General features: G+C 42.7%; 4 protein-coding genes across 5 annotated transcripts in view; 2 read left to right on the plus strand and 2 right to left on the minus strand.

Moving 5' to 3' along the window:
- Positions 1-559: 559 nt before the first annotated feature.
- On the minus strand, positions 560-8393 carry abce1 (ATP-binding cassette, sub-family E (OABP), member 1). Its single transcript, XM_060894170.1, has 18 exons — positions 8236-8393; positions 7174-7346; positions 6979-7064; positions 6685-6782; positions 6438-6555; positions 6212-6349; positions 6059-6128; positions 5804-5900; positions 5635-5724; positions 5269-5390; positions 4932-5153; positions 3228-3287; positions 2335-2393; positions 2143-2253; positions 1897-2039; positions 1492-1614; positions 1285-1396; positions 560-1101 (listed from the first exon to the last, which is right to left on the minus strand). The coding sequence occupies exons 2-18, from the start codon at positions 7274-7276 to the stop codon at positions 1054-1056; spliced, it is 1800 nt and encodes a 599-aa protein (XP_060750153.1). The 5' UTR covers positions 7277-7346; positions 8236-8393; the 3' UTR covers positions 560-1053.
- A 770-nt stretch (positions 8394-9163) lies between these two features.
- Positions 9164-11744, minus strand: LOC132862245 (uncharacterized). The gene is made up of 8 exons (XM_060894180.1): positions 11548-11744; positions 10521-10717; positions 10128-10196; positions 9834-10005; positions 9671-9738; positions 9520-9579; positions 9298-9426; positions 9164-9209 (listed from the first exon to the last, which is right to left on the minus strand). Exons 1-8 carry the CDS (start codon positions 11669-11671, stop codon positions 9192-9194), a joined length of 837 nt encoding a protein of 278 aa, XP_060750163.1. The 5' UTR covers positions 11672-11744; the 3' UTR covers positions 9164-9191.
- Positions 11745-12556: 812 nt separating this feature from the next.
- anapc10 (anaphase promoting complex subunit 10) lies at positions 12557-15302 on the plus strand. Of its 2 annotated transcripts, none has more exons than XM_060894051.1 (6): positions 12557-12645; positions 13005-13060; positions 13176-13310; positions 13441-13531; positions 14434-14554; positions 14874-15302. In XM_060894051.1, the coding sequence occupies exons 3-6, from the start codon at positions 13196-13198 to the stop codon at positions 15102-15104; spliced, it is 558 nt and encodes a 185-aa protein (XP_060750034.1). In that variant the 5' UTR covers positions 12557-12645; positions 13005-13060; positions 13176-13195; the 3' UTR covers positions 15105-15302. The 2 variants fall into 2 exon arrangements, with proteins under 2 accessions (XP_060750034.1, XP_060750033.1); XM_060894050.1 differs by having other exon boundaries at positions 12565-12686.
- A 574-nt stretch (positions 15303-15876) lies between these two features.
- LOC132861996 (uncharacterized) overlaps positions 15877-16484 on the plus strand; it is an 8715-nt gene continuing 8107 nt past the window's right edge. Inside the window, exon 1 of the mRNA XM_060893794.1 lies at positions 15877-16108. Within this exon, the coding sequence (XP_060749777.1) occupies positions 16069-16108 (40 nt within the window). The 5' untranslated portion in view covers positions 15877-16068. The remainder of the gene's footprint in view (positions 16109-16484) is intronic.

The raw sequence follows: 16484 nt of genomic DNA on the forward strand, positions 1-16484 counted from the left end.
CACTTATATAACGGCGACTTCCTGTTGGGCGGAGCTCATAGTTTAGAGCGCGAAAGTTGTTCGGGTCGATGAGATCTATATGCGTACCAACTCTCGTACATGTGCGTACATAATTGCCCGATCTGTGCACCAATGTTTGTTTTTGCATTACAGGGGGCGCTACAGAGGCCCCCTGCCACGCCCGTATTCCAACCTTTGTCCAATCCTAGTGTCGCGCGACTCTGACGTGTGCCAAATTTCAAGAGTTTTCGAGCATGTTAAGGGACCCCAATTGGCCAATGTGTGGGGAAGAAAAAAAAAATAATACTCCCGAGGAAAAACAATAGGGCTTCGCACCATTCGGTGCTCAGGCCCTAATTAGCTATCAGAATAAACCGACCCTTTTATCCCTTCTGTTTAGTTCTGTGTAAAAACACACTTTGTCTCACAGCTCAAGACAATCATAAAGTCAGAAATCTTAAATATTCTGTGATTCAGATCCAGGATTTAGGTGATTCAGAAACCGATCGCTGGAACGTGACGAGCTTCAAATGTCATTTACAGAAAAGAAACAAACAAGTTAAATGGATTATTTAATAAGATGTTTCATGGCATAATGATTAAAATATTTTAATCAAACTATACACTTGTTTGTTTTTCCCTCACTTTCTGTGACCAGAAAAAAAGAAAAGACTTATTATTGGTCACCCAAAGGAAAAAAAAAAGTCTAGGTCCTGTTGATACTTTTCTTTTAAACAGTCTCTCCTCGATTTTATCCCATTCCTCTATACAGACTAGACATTTGAATGAAAACAAAAATCCCACACTTCCTGTTTGCTGTTCAGTGATTTTGGTCTGTTAGAGGATCAGCACTGATGAAACAGGACATGAGGATGAATAATAAGCCCTGGGGTTTATTGGACCTGTTAAACAAAACGGTGGTGTTTGTGTGTCAGTGTTGAAAGTAAACAGTCCTGGTGCTTCTCCCTGGATGATGTCACGCATTGGGAGAGACCTGTCTGATGAAAAAAGACCATATGGGGGGATTTTATCTTTATTTCATGAAGGGATGCTTCAGTCATCCAGGAAAAAATAGTTGCCCGTCTTCTTTTGGTCCACATCCTGATCAAAAGCAGAGGGAAACAAAAGGAAAGGTGAGTTTAATCAATCAGAGTTTACAAAGACAAGTGTGTGTGTGTAGACGTGTGTGTGTGTGGACATGTGTGTGTATGTATATATGTGTGTGTGTTTGTGTGGACATGTGTGTATGTAGACGTGCGTGTGTATGGACGTGTGTGTGTGTACCTTGATAGAGTGGAGCTTGTTGATTCTTGGTCTGAAATTGTTTGGATCTCTTCTGAATGTGATCTCCAGCTGTGCCAGGAACTTATTCATGCCAGCCAGCAGATTCTGTGGCCTGTCACACACACACACACACACACACACACAAAGTTAAATGTAGTATTCACTAGTCTGTATGTGTTAGACTGTCCAGGGCGGTTTTGTTCCTACGTGTTGGCGCAGGTGTTTCTGGAGGGAATGCCGTCAAACACGATGACTCGGTCGGCCAGATACGTGGCCATTATGAAGTCGTGCTCCACCACGAAAGCGGTTTTCTTTGCGTGCAGAATGAATCTGTGAGGAGGAAAAAACAAACAGTCGATTCAGCTACACGCCGTCGATACAGACACTAAAGTATACGACAAAAAGAGCAACAAAGATGGATCATAAATATAGAGTATAAAAGTGTAACAGCAGACACACTGGAGGCTAAAACAACCTTTAACATTCATCCTTCTTACTGCTTTACACACGTGAGTGAGAGAAAGTGTGTGTGTGAGATAATATCCAGGATAAACAAACAACTGACAGCCAATCAGTAAGCAGTATTTATAAAAGTCAGAGTTAATTGTTTACCGTTTGATGACACGAGCGGCCATGAGACGCTGCTCGGAGTCCAGGTAGGCTGACGGTTCGTCAATCAGATAAACATCAGCCGGTTTCCCCAAACACAGAGCCAGCGCCACACGCTGCAACTCACCTCCAGACAGATTCTGAACCTACACACACACACACACACACACACAGAGTTTAGGAAGTAAGAATACTACAGCAGGGTTAGAGAGTAAACGAATTGTCCGTCCAGTCGTAGTGGAGACTCACGTCCTGGTCGATTATGCTCTCGATCTGCATGGGCTTCATGACGTCGGTGACAAATTGGGGGTGTGTGTATGCGTCTCTGATCTTATCGTGAAGCAAAGCACGGACGCTGCCCTAAAACACACAATGACCCCGTTATAATATAAGCCACAGTAGACAGTAGGAATAAAGACTCGGGGCAGTTAGTTAGCTCACTTTAAACTTGGGGCTGATCTTCTGAGGCTTGTAGCTCACGTTCAGAATCGGCACATCGCCTACAGCACAGAGCAAACACACACAGCGTCACACACACGCAGTGTCATGGCGTGTCACACGCACGCACGCACAGTGTCATGGCGTGTCACACGCACGCACGCAGTGTCATGGCGTGTCACACGCACGCACACACAGTGTCATGGCGTGTCACACGCACGCGCGCACAGTGTCATGGCGTGTCACACGCACGCACACAGTATCATGGCGTGTCACACGCACGCGCGCACAGTGTCATGGCGTGTCACACGCACGCACGCACAGTGTCATGGCGTGTCACACGCACGCACGCAGTGTCATGGCGTGTCACACGCACGCACGCAGTGTCATGGCGTGTCACACGCACGCACGCAGTGTCATGGCGTGTCACACGCACGCGCGCACAGTGTCATGGCGTGTCACACGCACGCGCGCACAGTGTCACACGCACGCACAGTGTCACACGCACGCACAGAGTCACACGCACGCACAGAGTCACGCGCACGCACAGAGTCACGCGCACGCACAGTGTCACGCGCACGCACAGTGTCACGCGCACGCACAGTGTCACGCGCACGCACAGTGTCACGCGCACGCACAGTGTCACGCGCACGCACAGTGTCACACACACACGCACAATGTCACAGAGTTTGAGTGAGTTATAAACTGTGGGACTAAACAAGTGAATGAGTAAGGAACAAGTGTGGGAACAAAAAGGAGCAAAGAAGTGAAGGAGGAGTGAATGAATGAGCAAAGGAACAATTTATCTAATCCATCTCCTATTTAACAGAACTGACTGAGTGAGTGAGTGAGTGAGTGAGTGAGTGAGTGAGTGAGTGAGTGAGAGAGAGAGAGACCTCCTCCATCAGGTTTCAGTCCTCCAGCGAGCAGTCTGATGAATGTAGTTTTCCCAGTACCTGGGGGTGAAAATAAATAAATAAGTCACACAATGCATTATGGAAAACACACCATATACGCATACACACACGCACATACGCATACACACACGCACATACGCATACACACACGCACACACGCATACACACACGCACACACACACGCACATACGCATACACACACGCACATACGCATACACACACGCACATACGCATACACACACGCACATACGCATACACACACGCACATACGCATACACACACGCACACACACACGCACACACACACGCACATACGCATACACACACGCACATACGCATACACACACGCACATACGCATACACGCACGCACGCACACACACACGCACATACGCATACACACACGCACACACGCACGCACACACGCATACACGCACGCACGCACGCACGCACGCACACACACGCACATACGCAGACACACACGCACATACGCAGACACACACGCACATACGCAGACACACACGCACATACGCAGACACACACGCACATACACACACGCACATACGCATACACACACGCACATACGCATACACACACGCACATACGCATACACACACGCACATACGCATACACACACGCACATACGCAGACACACACGCACATACGCAGACACACACGCACATACGCAGACACACACGCACATACGCAGACACACACGCACATACGCATACACACACGCATACACACACGCACACACACACGCACACACACACGCACACACGCACACACACACGCACATACGCATACACACACGCACACACGCACACACACACGCATACACACACGCACACACGCACACACACACGCACGCACGCATACACACACGCACATACGCATACACACACGCACATACGCATACACACACGCACATACGCAGACACACACGCACATACGCAGACACACACGCACATACGCAGACACACGCACATACGCAGACACACACGCACATACGCAGACACACACGCACATACGCATACACACACGCATACACACACACACACGCACACACACACGCACACACGCACACACACACGCACATACGCATACACACACGCACACACGCACGCACACACGCATACACACACGCACGCACGCACACACACACGCACGCACGCATACACACACGCACATACGCATACACACACGCACATACGCATACACACACGCACATACGCATACACACACGCACATACGCATACACACACGCACATACGCATACACACACGCAGACACACACGCACATACGCAGACACACACGCACATACGCAGACACACACGCACATACGCAGACACACACGCACATACGCAGACACACACGCACATACGCAGACACACACGCACATACGCAGACACACACGCACATACGCAGACACACACGCACATACGCAGACACACACGCACATACGCAGACACACACGCACATACGCATACACACACGCACATACGCATACACACACGCACATACGCATACACACACGCACATACGCATACACACACGCACATACGCATACACGCTCGCACATACGCATACACACACGCACACACACGCACACACGCATACACACACGCACATACGCATACACACACACACACACACGCACATACGCACACGTCTCTGCCCCTCACCGTTCTCCCCAAGCATAACCATGATCTCCGAGTCGGTGAACTCTCCCTCTGTGATGGTGAGGGTGAAGTCTCCCATGCTCTTGCACATGTTGGGATACTGATAGCGGCACATCTTCTTCACCTCCTCCTCGGCTGCCGTCTCTGCCACTTTAAACACCAGCGAGGTCTCACGGAAACGCAGGTTCTCCGTCGGCACGTAGCCGTCCAAGAAGATATTAATACCTGCGAAATGATCAGAGCGAGTCATCTTGGATAAGGGCTGTGCAGATAGATATGAAGCTGATCTGATACGAGAAACAGAGTGTGTGTTTGTGTGTGTGTGTGTGTGTGTGTGTACCTTCTCGGACACTGAAGGGCATGGTGACAACTCCATAAGCACTCGGCACACCGTAGAGACAACAGATGAAATCAGACAGGTAATCCAACACACTCAGATCGTGTTCCACCACGATGATGTACCTACACACACACACACACATTATAAAAATGATTGTGTGTATCATTGTGCAAAGTAACTAAAAATTAAATTAGTTTAAATTTAAACAGGTAAATATATTAATATGTAATTTTTAAAGGTTGCATGTTGATAACACAACACAAACACTTCTCAGAAAACATAGTCACACACTTTATCCCACCATTTAGTCTGTGTGTGTGTGTGTGTGTGTGTGTGTGTGTGTGTGTGTGTGTGTGTGAGCCAGACCTGTCGGGTGAGATAAGAGATCGGATGGTGATGGCAGCTCTCAGCCTCTGCTTCACATCGAGATAACTGGACGGCTCGTCAAACATGAAACTAGACCAAGAGAAGAACATCAGACTCCAGAACTGACCACCAGAGTGACAAAGATTAAAAGCAAACAACAGAGACAAACATGTCTGCTCTCTGGATACAGACGACAGCGCAGGCGAATCTCTGCAGCTCTCCTCCTGACAGGTCCTCAACGTTGCGATCCCTCAGATGCAGCAGATCTGACCAATCACACAGCAGAACATATTCAAAATCACGTACACTGAAGCCCCGCCCACAGGTATCCGTAAAAATGTACCCTCTATACGAGCAGTGATAATCTATTACACAGAACTGTTCCACAGAGCATTGGATTAAAACTGAGATGTTACACACGTACCTAGCTGCCCACACACCACCTCCTCACTTTTAGTGTCATCTTTCCTGCTCAAAATTGCACCTACTGTCCCCTACAGGCAGAAAAGAGAATTACAACCAAGTTCCTTTTCCCAAAGCTTCACTGCAAATCCTCTCAAACGTCTGTCTTCTTTACCTTAACGGTTTTGGGGATCTGGTCGACGTACTGCGGCTTTACAATAGCCTTGAGGTCGTCCTCCAGGATCTTGGTGAAATAGTTTTGCAGCTCGGAGCCTCGGAAATAAGCCAGGATCTCCTGCCAGTCCGGGGGAGCCTGTAAAATCCCAACACACAGGGAATGCCATGACTTATTGTCCTGTGTCTGTGTTTGTCTGTGTGTGTGTGTGTGTGTTGTGACTCACATCATATTTGCCGAGGTTGGGTTTCTGTTTTCCTGCCAGGATTTTGAGAGCAGTGGACTTTCCAATACCATTAGTCCCCACCAACCCCAACACTTCTCCAGGACGTGGAATAGGCAACCTGGTACAGGTCCACAAGACAGTTTAACAAACACAGTTTTCTACTGGTTATCTAGCTAAACATGTCTCATTGCTCCGCATACAACCAAAAGCTGGGATCGTGGTGATTTTGCCATCCTCGTGTCCGTACCTGTGCAGTTTGAAGGAGTTGGCGCAGTATCTGTGTGTGGTCTCCTTCTCCAGGTTACTCGGCAGGTTTACAATAGACAGAGCACCAAAAGGACATTTCTGGAGAAAAAAAAATTCCAAAGACTAAAAGTTACAAAAAGCGTACAATGCATAAGGAATATAATTTGTGTCCACTGGGTCGAGCGTCTGAGGCTTCGGCTAACGCAAGATAACTAGAAATAAATACTACATTACTGAAATGAATCACATTAGGTTGAATTTCAAAATTTATGAACTTCTATTTTAATATTGAGACCTTGATGCAGATGCCGCAGCCTATACACAGCGATTCGGAGATCCACACGATCTTACACTGTGGCGTCACTTCGATACACAGCTTCCCTTCAGGAGACACACACACAAATTGGGGTTTTAACATGGCTATAAATCAGATAACATCTTTTGAGCAATAGAATGTGTGTGTGTGTGTGTGTGTATGTGGTTCACTTACCCATCCTCACCACAGGACAGCTCTTCTTACACTCCTGCCTGCATTTCTTCGGCTTGCACTTGTCGTGGTTGACGATAGCGATTCGCGTGTTCTTGTCGGCCATACCGTCGTCGCTGTTTACCGCAGATTCACCACAGAACGCTGTTTATAGCCAAGATGAGCTGGGTGCCTCACTGAAAACAAAAATAAATAAACGAGAGTAATTCGCCTTCACGTTTATGTCACACTTATGAATCACAGCTTTAAAAAGATGCAGCATTTCCATTTCCCTTCTCTGGTTCTGTTTATATTGGAGCAAAATCAGCAACCTTTAATTAACCCTCACCGACTTCAGCTAGATTATAGAGTGTTTACACAGTAACTGTGTAAGAGACTCAGTGAGACTGATGGAGTGCATGAAGAAATGCAGTGACAGTGAACTTGTGCACCATATGGACAGAACAACCACTTTAGATTTAGTTTTGACCTGAAACTGAATGACACTAAAAGCCTAACTGACACATAAAAGAGTTTATACTCATATTAAACTCGTTGTTTAAAAAAATAAATGCTAAGATTACCGATGACGTTATGAGATGTTCACTACATACACAAGTTTCTTCGTGCTTCATCTCCACGAGTTCTTTTATCGTTTCAGATGATATGAATCGACAACGTTATAAGAATAAAACCCCTAACATACAGACCAGAGGAAGGCCTTGTGATCCTGTCAGAGCCAAAACAGAGGTGGAGTTTTCTTATCGAACAGAAACATACGGCTAGTTAGCAGTGGAACAGAACAAAAACGTCACGTATCGTGAGATAAGATCGTACAGCTATGTGGCTAAAGTTCTGAGACACGTATATATGTATATGTGTGTATATAGATAAATAAAGCTGACACGGAAACCTGAATAAAACAACTATAATGAAATTTGCTACGTCAGGTAATTAGCGTTAGCTTAGCGTTAGCTTAGCATTAGCTTAGCAACGTGGCTAACGCTCCCAATAATATTTCCCAAACACAGACCCACAGCTGTTTATTACACGTGTATAATTACTTATTTACTGCCAATATCTCACCCCGGTGTCCGCAGAGACTTCGGACGGTTTATGAGGCGGAGATATTTGGTTATAATCCAACGCGCATCAGCCAACGTGCTCCTCACACGCACAAGCCGGCAGGGAGAAAGATGGCCGAAAGGAGTCTTTACGTATTTCGCTATGCGACGAAGAGAAGCGCTGTTACATCATCACTGTGCGACGCGAACAGCTTTTATTGTTTATTTTATAGTTTCTTATTTAAAGTACATCTGCGTTACCGTCACAGCCATACGAGCTCCTTTTACCAAACTTATTCCACATGACAAGGCCCCTGTGCACAAAGCTCTAACACAGACACACAGACCTTGTTGAATAAGCTGCTGTATATTTATACTATATATTAAGTGCACTGATAAATTGGCCAGTGAGTGTGTAGGTATAAATATGCCAGAGATGGGGGACTCGAGTCATATGACTTGACTCGAGTCAGACTTAAGTCGCCAATTTGAGACTCGAGACTTGCTTGACAAATATTAAAAAAAGACGCGACTTGACTTTGACTTGACATTCATGACTTGAGACTTGACTCGGACTTGAGTTAAACGATTCAGAGATGGGGGACTCGACTTGACTCGAGTCAGACCATAGTCGCAAATTTGAGACTCGAGACTTGCTTGACAAATATTAAAAAAAGACGCGACTTGACTTTGACTTGACATTCATGACTTGAGACTTGATTCGGACTTGAGTTAAACGATTCAGAGATGGGGGACTCGACTTGACTCGAGTCAGACCATAGTCGCAAATGTGAGACTTGAGACTTGCTTGACAAACATTAAAAAAAGACTTGACTTGACTTTGACTTGACATTCATGACTTGAGATTTACTTGTGACTTGCACATGTACTTGTGACTTACTCCCACCTCTGAAATATTACACTATTTTAGGTAAATTCATTCACTCAGGGTTATTTTGTAATACGTGTTTATTGTTTTTAGTGATCTTGTGCAGCCTGTGAAAAGAAAAAAATCAAATGTCAAGTTAAAACCAAAGCAAAAAAAAAGGCACATTTTAATGTAAAGATTTTTCTGTCGATTTACTTCTTTCTCCATTTTCTTTATTTCCAGCTCCAGTTTTCTGATTTTCAGCTTTGTGTATTGGAGATCTGCTTTCCTTACTTCTAGTTCTTGGAGCAAATATCTTTTATATATGTAACTGATGTCTGTTTCCTTGAACAGAAATAGATAAGGATTAGGTAGTTGTCGAGGAAAAGGTAGTATGTAATACATGTGTAATTAAACATGCAAATAAGCATCGCTCACCTTTTCTGTTGTCGTGACACGAGCGTGAGGTGAGTGTGAGGTCTGTGTGCTTTGTTCATTCTGTACACATGAAAAAACAACACTGTCGGGGTTCATCTCATAAACAAACGCTGAAGATTCTGGAACCAGAGACCCATCATAAGTTACTTACGTTACTTTTACCCAGCAACTGCTGAGCCAGCGGAGGGTCCAGAAGTGTTGGTATGTTTCCCACCAACACTGCAATACATTAGATCACAAAATTCATATTAAAAATAAATAAATAAATAGATAAATAATGTGGCACTGTTATAGACTAATGAGTGAAGCTCTACCCCTGAAATAAGGCTTTATTTCCTCCGAAGACACTGCTCCCTCTATCGTTGTAATTATAGGAATCCTGCTACTTTGCTGTAGGTCTTCCTCTTCTGGACAGAGATCTTCTGAATGACAGACTACTTCAGCAGCAGGAGCTTGGGTGACTAAAACCTTCACCGGAAAGGCTTTCTGCAGATACACAGAAACAAGTTTTACATAGCAAAACAAATCTTTATTATATGTCAGGCTCAGATTTTGATCTCTTTTAATGCAATATTCTCCAAAACAACAAAACTAGTTGCCACTAATACCTTCACAGAATGCAGCGCCGGTGTCCCCGTCTTACTGATGTTACTCTGACAGCGCTCGCAAGACTTCACCTGAAATAAGAGGAATTATTATAAATTATTTTTCACACGTTTTATTTGTTCATCTTCTCTTCTCAACAATCTAGCAAGCTAACGTACAAGAAAAGAATATGTCTGATGATACGATGTCAATGTAAGAATTCCGAGTCGACTCCGAGGTCTAGAATTCCGAGTTATGAGCTTTAGTTGAAGTCACTATGTGGGATTAGCGATGCTACCTGAACCTTCATGAGGTATTATGGGTCACTGAAAGGATGTTGAGACAACACATCCCATACACAGATAGCGTTATATTTGAAATACGATGTCGTTATTTTAATGTATTTGTGAACATACCCACTCTGTTACATCCTTTATAAGTGTCGGCCAGAAGTAGCCAGCTATAACCCTGTTTCTGGTGCCTCTTACGCCATGATGGTTCCCGGTCTTACTGTTATTGTGACACTCATTTAGGGCAAACTTTTTTTCATCCTCACTCATGACCACCAAGCGCATGTACGTCTTGTTAGGGCCGACGTAATACATCCGGCCGTCTGTCAGAAAAAGGAATAAGATATTTACGTTTACATCAAGGCATTTAACTGTAAATTGTAGTCTGGTGTAGTGTTGAATCAAGGTGTGCTCTCTTCTCAGGTGATATGAGTTAAAGGTGCAATAGTTTGTATTTTTAATTTCTTCACTCACTTTCTACCGCTTATCCGAACTACCTCGGGTCACGGGGAGCCTGTGCCTATCTCAGGCATCATCGGGCATCAAAGCAGGATACACCCTTGACGGAGTGCCAACCCATCACAGGGCACACACACTCTCATTCACTCACGCAATCACACACTACGGACAGTTTTAATTTCTTACTAGTACAAATTATGTTAAAATAACAGAAGAGATGCTTTAAAAAAAAAAAAGCTACAATCTGATTCGCTGGTCAGAATTATGTCATTATTAACCTCAATACTTTCAACAATCAATGGAAGCAACTCTCAAGGGAAAAACTGCCCTAAATTGCTAAGAAGAGGGGGGTTTATTTGGCTTTTTAGTGCTTTAACTGGTTTTATTTGGCTTTTTAATGGTTGATGTCGTGAACAACAAGTTGGGAATATCTCCCCCCCCCACCCCCATCTTACCTATTGCACCATTAAACAAATAACGATTCGATTCACTACTGATCCGATACGATTCGGATTCGAACACAAAACGATTCAGTGAAGTTCAATTGAATGTTTGACCCTTTCAGAACGTTTCCTCTCAGTCATTTACTTGAAATTTGATAAATGTTCTCCAGCATCACTAGTTTAATCTTTGTGTTATACAAGACACAATAGACAGAGGTGAAGCACACAAACATAAACATTAGCCTAGCTACCTTTAATGATGAATTTATCACAAGCACGGCGGATATCACTTCTCACTCTTCTGCTGCAGCTTGCCATGAACTGTCCCTCCACGAGATACTTGTGCAACATGAGATAAAACTCCAGTGATTTCATCTCGGATCTATCTACCCGATTCTGGACGAGTCTTTACTGCGCATGCGCCAACTAGACAACACGCCTTATGTTATTAAACTAATAATACGTCCAAATTTAAAAGGCAATAAAAGTTAAATGTTTTTATGAACAGAATGGCGATTTAAAAGTTTTACTTTTTTATAAAAAATAAATAAATAAATAAATAAATAAAAATACATTGAAATTCCTGACCAAGAATTTTTTTTTATATTTAAAAAAAAAAAAAAAAAAAAAAAAAAAAAAAAAAAATCCATTTAAATGATCCAGCATTTGGATTAATAACCATTTTAAGGTTCATTGCTTTCTTTATTATTTATTTATTTATTTATTTTCAGTTTTTTAAACGCTATGACGTTATTAAAGGACAGATTTCTGTGATAATTAATGCCATAATTAGGTAAATTACTTTTTAAGGCTCCTTTATTCACTGTAAAGGCTTCTAACAACACAAACGTGTGTAGAAACTGTTCCTGTTGTTAATGCTGTTAGTTTCTAGAATCGGTTTGTATAAAACATTACTAATAAGGTTAGAGAAATGTTTAATAAAACGATTCCCAGATGTTACCCAGTGAATCAGTTTGTTTTTTAGAGTCTAGTCTTTCTCTAGCTGATGCACTGTTGGCAAAAACAATCAATACTCTGTTATTAATTTGATTATAATTCAAAATATTCGATATACTTTATTTTTTGTTTTTGTTTTAATGAACTATTTGTATCTCTTTTTTTAATGCTGCGTTAAATTGAATTAAAATGAACGTTTCTATATTGTAGAAATAAACAAACAAACAAACAAACAAACAAACAAATAAATAAGTCACTCGCCTGGAAATAAGCTTGTAAATAAAGCGCATGCGCAGTGTCTGTCGCTAAACGACTAATCTCGCTCTGACGTCATCAGCGTGCGCGCAAGCCGGGAAAGAAAGCTAATTCGAATTTGCGGCTAAATATAACTTGTAAGATTGTGTTCAGGGCGTCAAATTAAATCGAAGAACAAGTAATATTGTGTTTTATTTCACACATTTTTAAGATTCTGTTCCAGTTGCCTTACTGTGTGTGAATGTAACGCTAGTCAGTGGTGTTTTGGACAGTTAGCTTAGCAATGTAGCTAACTGTTATTTTATTAAATCTATATATCTGTAATTTTCTGTAACTTTTATTAGATCATTTGGTTTAATTGAGAAAACCCTGAAATATACATTTTAAATGTTGTATAGTACAAATTCAGGACATTTACAGCTGGAACATGATGAAGAACAATGATGGATGTGATGTTCAGTAGATATTAAGCTTTAAAATAGCTTCTTTTTTCCAGCACTAATGCCTTCAGACCTCCTGATGCACATCACACTTCATGTCCTAATCACACAGGTAATGACACGGCTTTAACTTTATCTATGAAAGTCCAGAACAGTTTGAAAAAGCAATCAGGGATTTTGTTTCCTATGAGAAAAGGGAAAGAATAACACAATTTCTACATCCACAGTGGTTCTGATCCCAGTAGAGATGGCAGCTGCTACTAAAACCCCACCCGGAGCCGACCCTAAGCAGCTGGAGCGCACGGGGACGGTGCGAGAGATCGGATCTCAGGCCGTGTGGTCGCTGTCCTCCTGTAAACCCGGTGTGCTCACTTTAATCCCCTTCATAAACAATATGTACACATTGTATAGGATCATCAAGTCAGGATGTGTCAAGTTTTGCACTGTAATATTTTTTTAAAGATTTTTTTCGATTTTTGCGTCTTCGAGCAGGGTTCGGAGTCGACCAGCTGAGGGACGATAACCTGGAGACGTACTGGCAGTCAGACGGCTCACAGCCTCATCTCGTCAACATCCAGTTCAGGTAGCGATGAGCCTGGGCTCTGTGGAGATCCACTCCTTTTAGGAGTTCTCTCCTTAAAGATGCCCTGCCACACGTATTTCATTACTTTTGTGGTAATGTCTGAAGTTTACCATGGACTCTGTAACTTTTTTGTGGAAAAATGCCTTGGTTACCTTGTTTCAAGCCATTCTAGTGTGGTATAGAAAGCCTGCAGGAAGACTCAGCTCGATTTGCGCCAGTTCTCATGAATATTCAAATGAGCTATGCTGTCTGGCTCCGATTGGCTAACCGCTAGGATATGAGAGCATGACTATTCATTCACCCGGCGCAATAAGTAGCCTAGGCTAGAGGAAATTTGTTTACAATCACCTTGAATTGCGGCAGAATGGCTTCTTCACAAGCCCGTTGACGTTCAGCCATCCTTGCTGTATAGGAAACTCACTGAGCTACACGAATTCTGGGGGCGCGGTCTCAAGTGAGAGAGCTCATGAATAGTAATGAGCTCAGTCACTCTGACGTCACACTGAGCAGCTTTTCCAACTGACCTGATTTCTCCCCTTATTTCTTTTAAGTGGCTAGAACTGACCGGGGAGGTAGCAGTTCGTTTTCACATTCACGTCACAACACAAACACATATGGACCTAACACATATCAAAAAATACAAGTAAAAACGCTTTTGTGTGGAAGGGCACCTTTAAGAGACAAATATCATGTATAACATGTACATAAAACATACTCACAGCACTGTCTTATTTAAGTACTAATAACTGTCCCATTAATGTAACATTTACAAAACATTTAGCACTTAAAAATGAAAGGAACTTCATCGTTGTTGAAATACGTACCGTTTGAAACCATAAATCAAACAAACTCAAGGAGCTATCAGGAGTCTCATCGCCGCTGATCGTTTCTCTCTGCTGCAGGAGGAAGACTACGGTGAAGATGCTCTGCATTTACGCCGATTATAAATCTGATGAGAGCTACACTCCCAGCAAGATCTCGGTCCGGGTCGGGAACAACTTCCACAACCTGCTGGAGATCCGGGTACGAGTCCACACCCAAAACCTGCCTTTTTATATCCTGTTATATTCTGTATGGAGCTCTGGGGTAAACCTGTAGCAGTTGAGGTTTGTCGTATAGTATGTAACTCTACTAAAGTGGTGAGATCGACTGGGGTATTTGTGGCTCGTCATGTTGTTTGCTGAACTGAAGCTTTTGCTACAGGAAATTTATATTCTATATCAAAACATAGGAGACTCCGCCCACTCCAGTAACCCAACGAGAGCTAAGACAGTTTTTCATTTATTCACTGTGATGAAGGATTAGAGGATTATAGTGTGTGTGTGTGTGTGTATTTGAGCAGCAGTTGGAGATGGTGGAACCGAGCGGTTGGATCCACATCCCCCTCCTGGACCTGGTAAACAACCCCATCAGGACTTTTATGATCCAGATCGCCGTGCTGGCAAACCACCAGAACGGCCGCGACACACACATGCGCCAGATCAAAGTGTACACACCTGTGGAGGAGAGCTCCATCGGAAAATTCCCACGATGCACCACCGTCGACTTCATGATGTATCGAACCATCAGGTGACCGCGTCCTGCGCCGGCGTCCGACCACCAGCTGATTACAGACGTCATCTCATCTCTCTGACTGTTCTGTTAACCGAGATTTGAAATAGAATAACAATTAAACTTAAACTTTTGTGTTCAACTGAATGTCTTTATGGATGTAAAATGAGTTTGATGTACAGATAATAAAGTTGTTGTTCTTTTTTTGCTTTTTTTTTAATATGAACTTTTTTTTTTACGTGTTGAATAAACCCTTCGGTGTTGGAAAATAATCAGCCTGCACGAATAAGTACAAACTACAGGGAACTTTTACTAACAAAACAAATCTAATCTTTTCTTATAACATCACATTCTAAACTTATTTTCTTTCTGTTGCACCACAAAAATTTTAACCTTTTATTTTTTCATATAAATAAGAGCATCCTCTGGGAAAGTCACTGCAGTTACTATAGCAACAAGATGTGCATTGATATAAACCTGTGATTTGCAGCTTCACCTTCTGACCAATCAGAACTCAGTGTAGAATATACATTCATCACAACATCCTGTACGAAGCTATGGGTTTTTTTTTAATGTATGTTACAAACTGACAGACCTTTTTGTTAAGGATGGGGCAGGGCTAGGCTTTTAATCAACATGCTTTTATCATCATCATCGTCAGCAGCAGCAGCAGCATTCATACACACATTTTTCCTGTAGCATGAGAGACCCTAAAATTTAGTCTGCATCATCATCATCATCATCGTCCCCAACATCTCACTGTTTTCTGACTTTGACTTCCTGTGAGCGGTTAGCACACAGTCATGTCGGAGTGTGTGTGTGTGTGCATGCAGGCATCCTGTTCACACCGCTCTCTCGTATAGCTGTGACGTTTACTCTCAAAAGCCAAAGTGGAAACAAGAAGCCATTTCATGTCCATGAGGTGCAACTTCAGCTCTATCTAACAAACACCGGGAGAAATTCAAAGACAAATACAGAAACAAAAGATGTCTCAGAGTTGTGTTCATCTCGTGTCTTTTGTTCTGGGTAAGAAACATTTTATTCTTTTTATGAGTTAATAAATAAGTTTAGTCTTTAAGCTCGTCTGTTATACTTGAGCTTTATCCAGACATGTGGCTGTAACCTGAGCTTTCAAAATAATATTAACGCAATAAAAATAATATTAACGCATGGTCTGAACTTGACCTCAATCACTTACTACACTTATTATTTTTTACATCAATATATTTTAATTTATTTTATTTTATTCCTTTTATTTTTAGAATTATATTTTCCCTTTTACTTTTTACTTTTTTTTTATAGGATTATCTTGTTTTTGGTCACTAAGTGTTTCTTTAAACACAGTTTTGTCTGATTTTTTTTTAATGCGCTGGATTTCTGCAGAACAACTGTTTTATTCATA

This window comes from Tachysurus vachellii, chromosome 19 (genome assembly GCF_030014155.1).
Source record: "Tachysurus vachellii isolate PV-2020 chromosome 19, HZAU_Pvac_v1, whole genome shotgun sequence".
Lineage (NCBI taxonomy): Eukaryota > Metazoa > Chordata > Actinopteri > Siluriformes > Bagridae > Tachysurus > Tachysurus vachellii.

Excerpts from the sequence above, each read along its gene's own strand:
- LOC132862245 (XM_060894180.1), bottom strand. The coding sequence starts at position 11,671 with ATGAAATCACTGGAGTTTTATCTCATGTTGCACAAGTATCTCGTGGAG. Across the intron at positions 10,718-11,547 it reads TGATAAATTCATCATTAAAG|ACGGCCGGATGTATTACGTC; the intron begins GTAGCTAGGCTA and ends TTTTTCTGACAG. Across the intron at positions 10,006-10,127 it reads CGGCGCTGCATTCTGTGAAG|AAAGCCTTTCCGGTGAAGGT; the intron begins GTATTAGTGGCA and ends GTGTATCTGCAG.
- anapc10 (XM_060894051.1), top strand. The coding sequence starts at position 13,196 with ATGGCAGCTGCTACTAAAACCCCACCCGGAGCCGACCCTAAGCAGCTG. Across the intron at positions 13,311-13,440 it reads GCTGTCCTCCTGTAAACCCG|GGTTCGGAGTCGACCAGCTG; the intron begins GTGTGCTCACTT and ends GTCTTCGAGCAG. Across the intron at positions 13,532-14,433 it reads CTCGTCAACATCCAGTTCAG|GAGGAAGACTACGGTGAAGA; the intron begins GTAGCGATGAGC and ends TCTCTGCTGCAG.
- abce1 (XM_060894170.1), bottom strand. The coding sequence starts at position 7,276 with ATGGCCGACAAGAACACGCGAATCGCTATCGTCAACCACGACAAGTGC. Across the intron at positions 6,129-6,211 it reads AGATCCCCAAAACCGTTAAG|GGGACAGTAGGTGCAATTTT; the intron begins GTAAAGAAGACA and ends TTCTGCCTGTAG. Across the intron at positions 1,615-1,896 it reads GCCGCTCGTGTCATCAAACG|ATTCATTCTGCACGCAAAGA; the intron begins GTAAACAATTAA and ends TCCTCCTCACAG.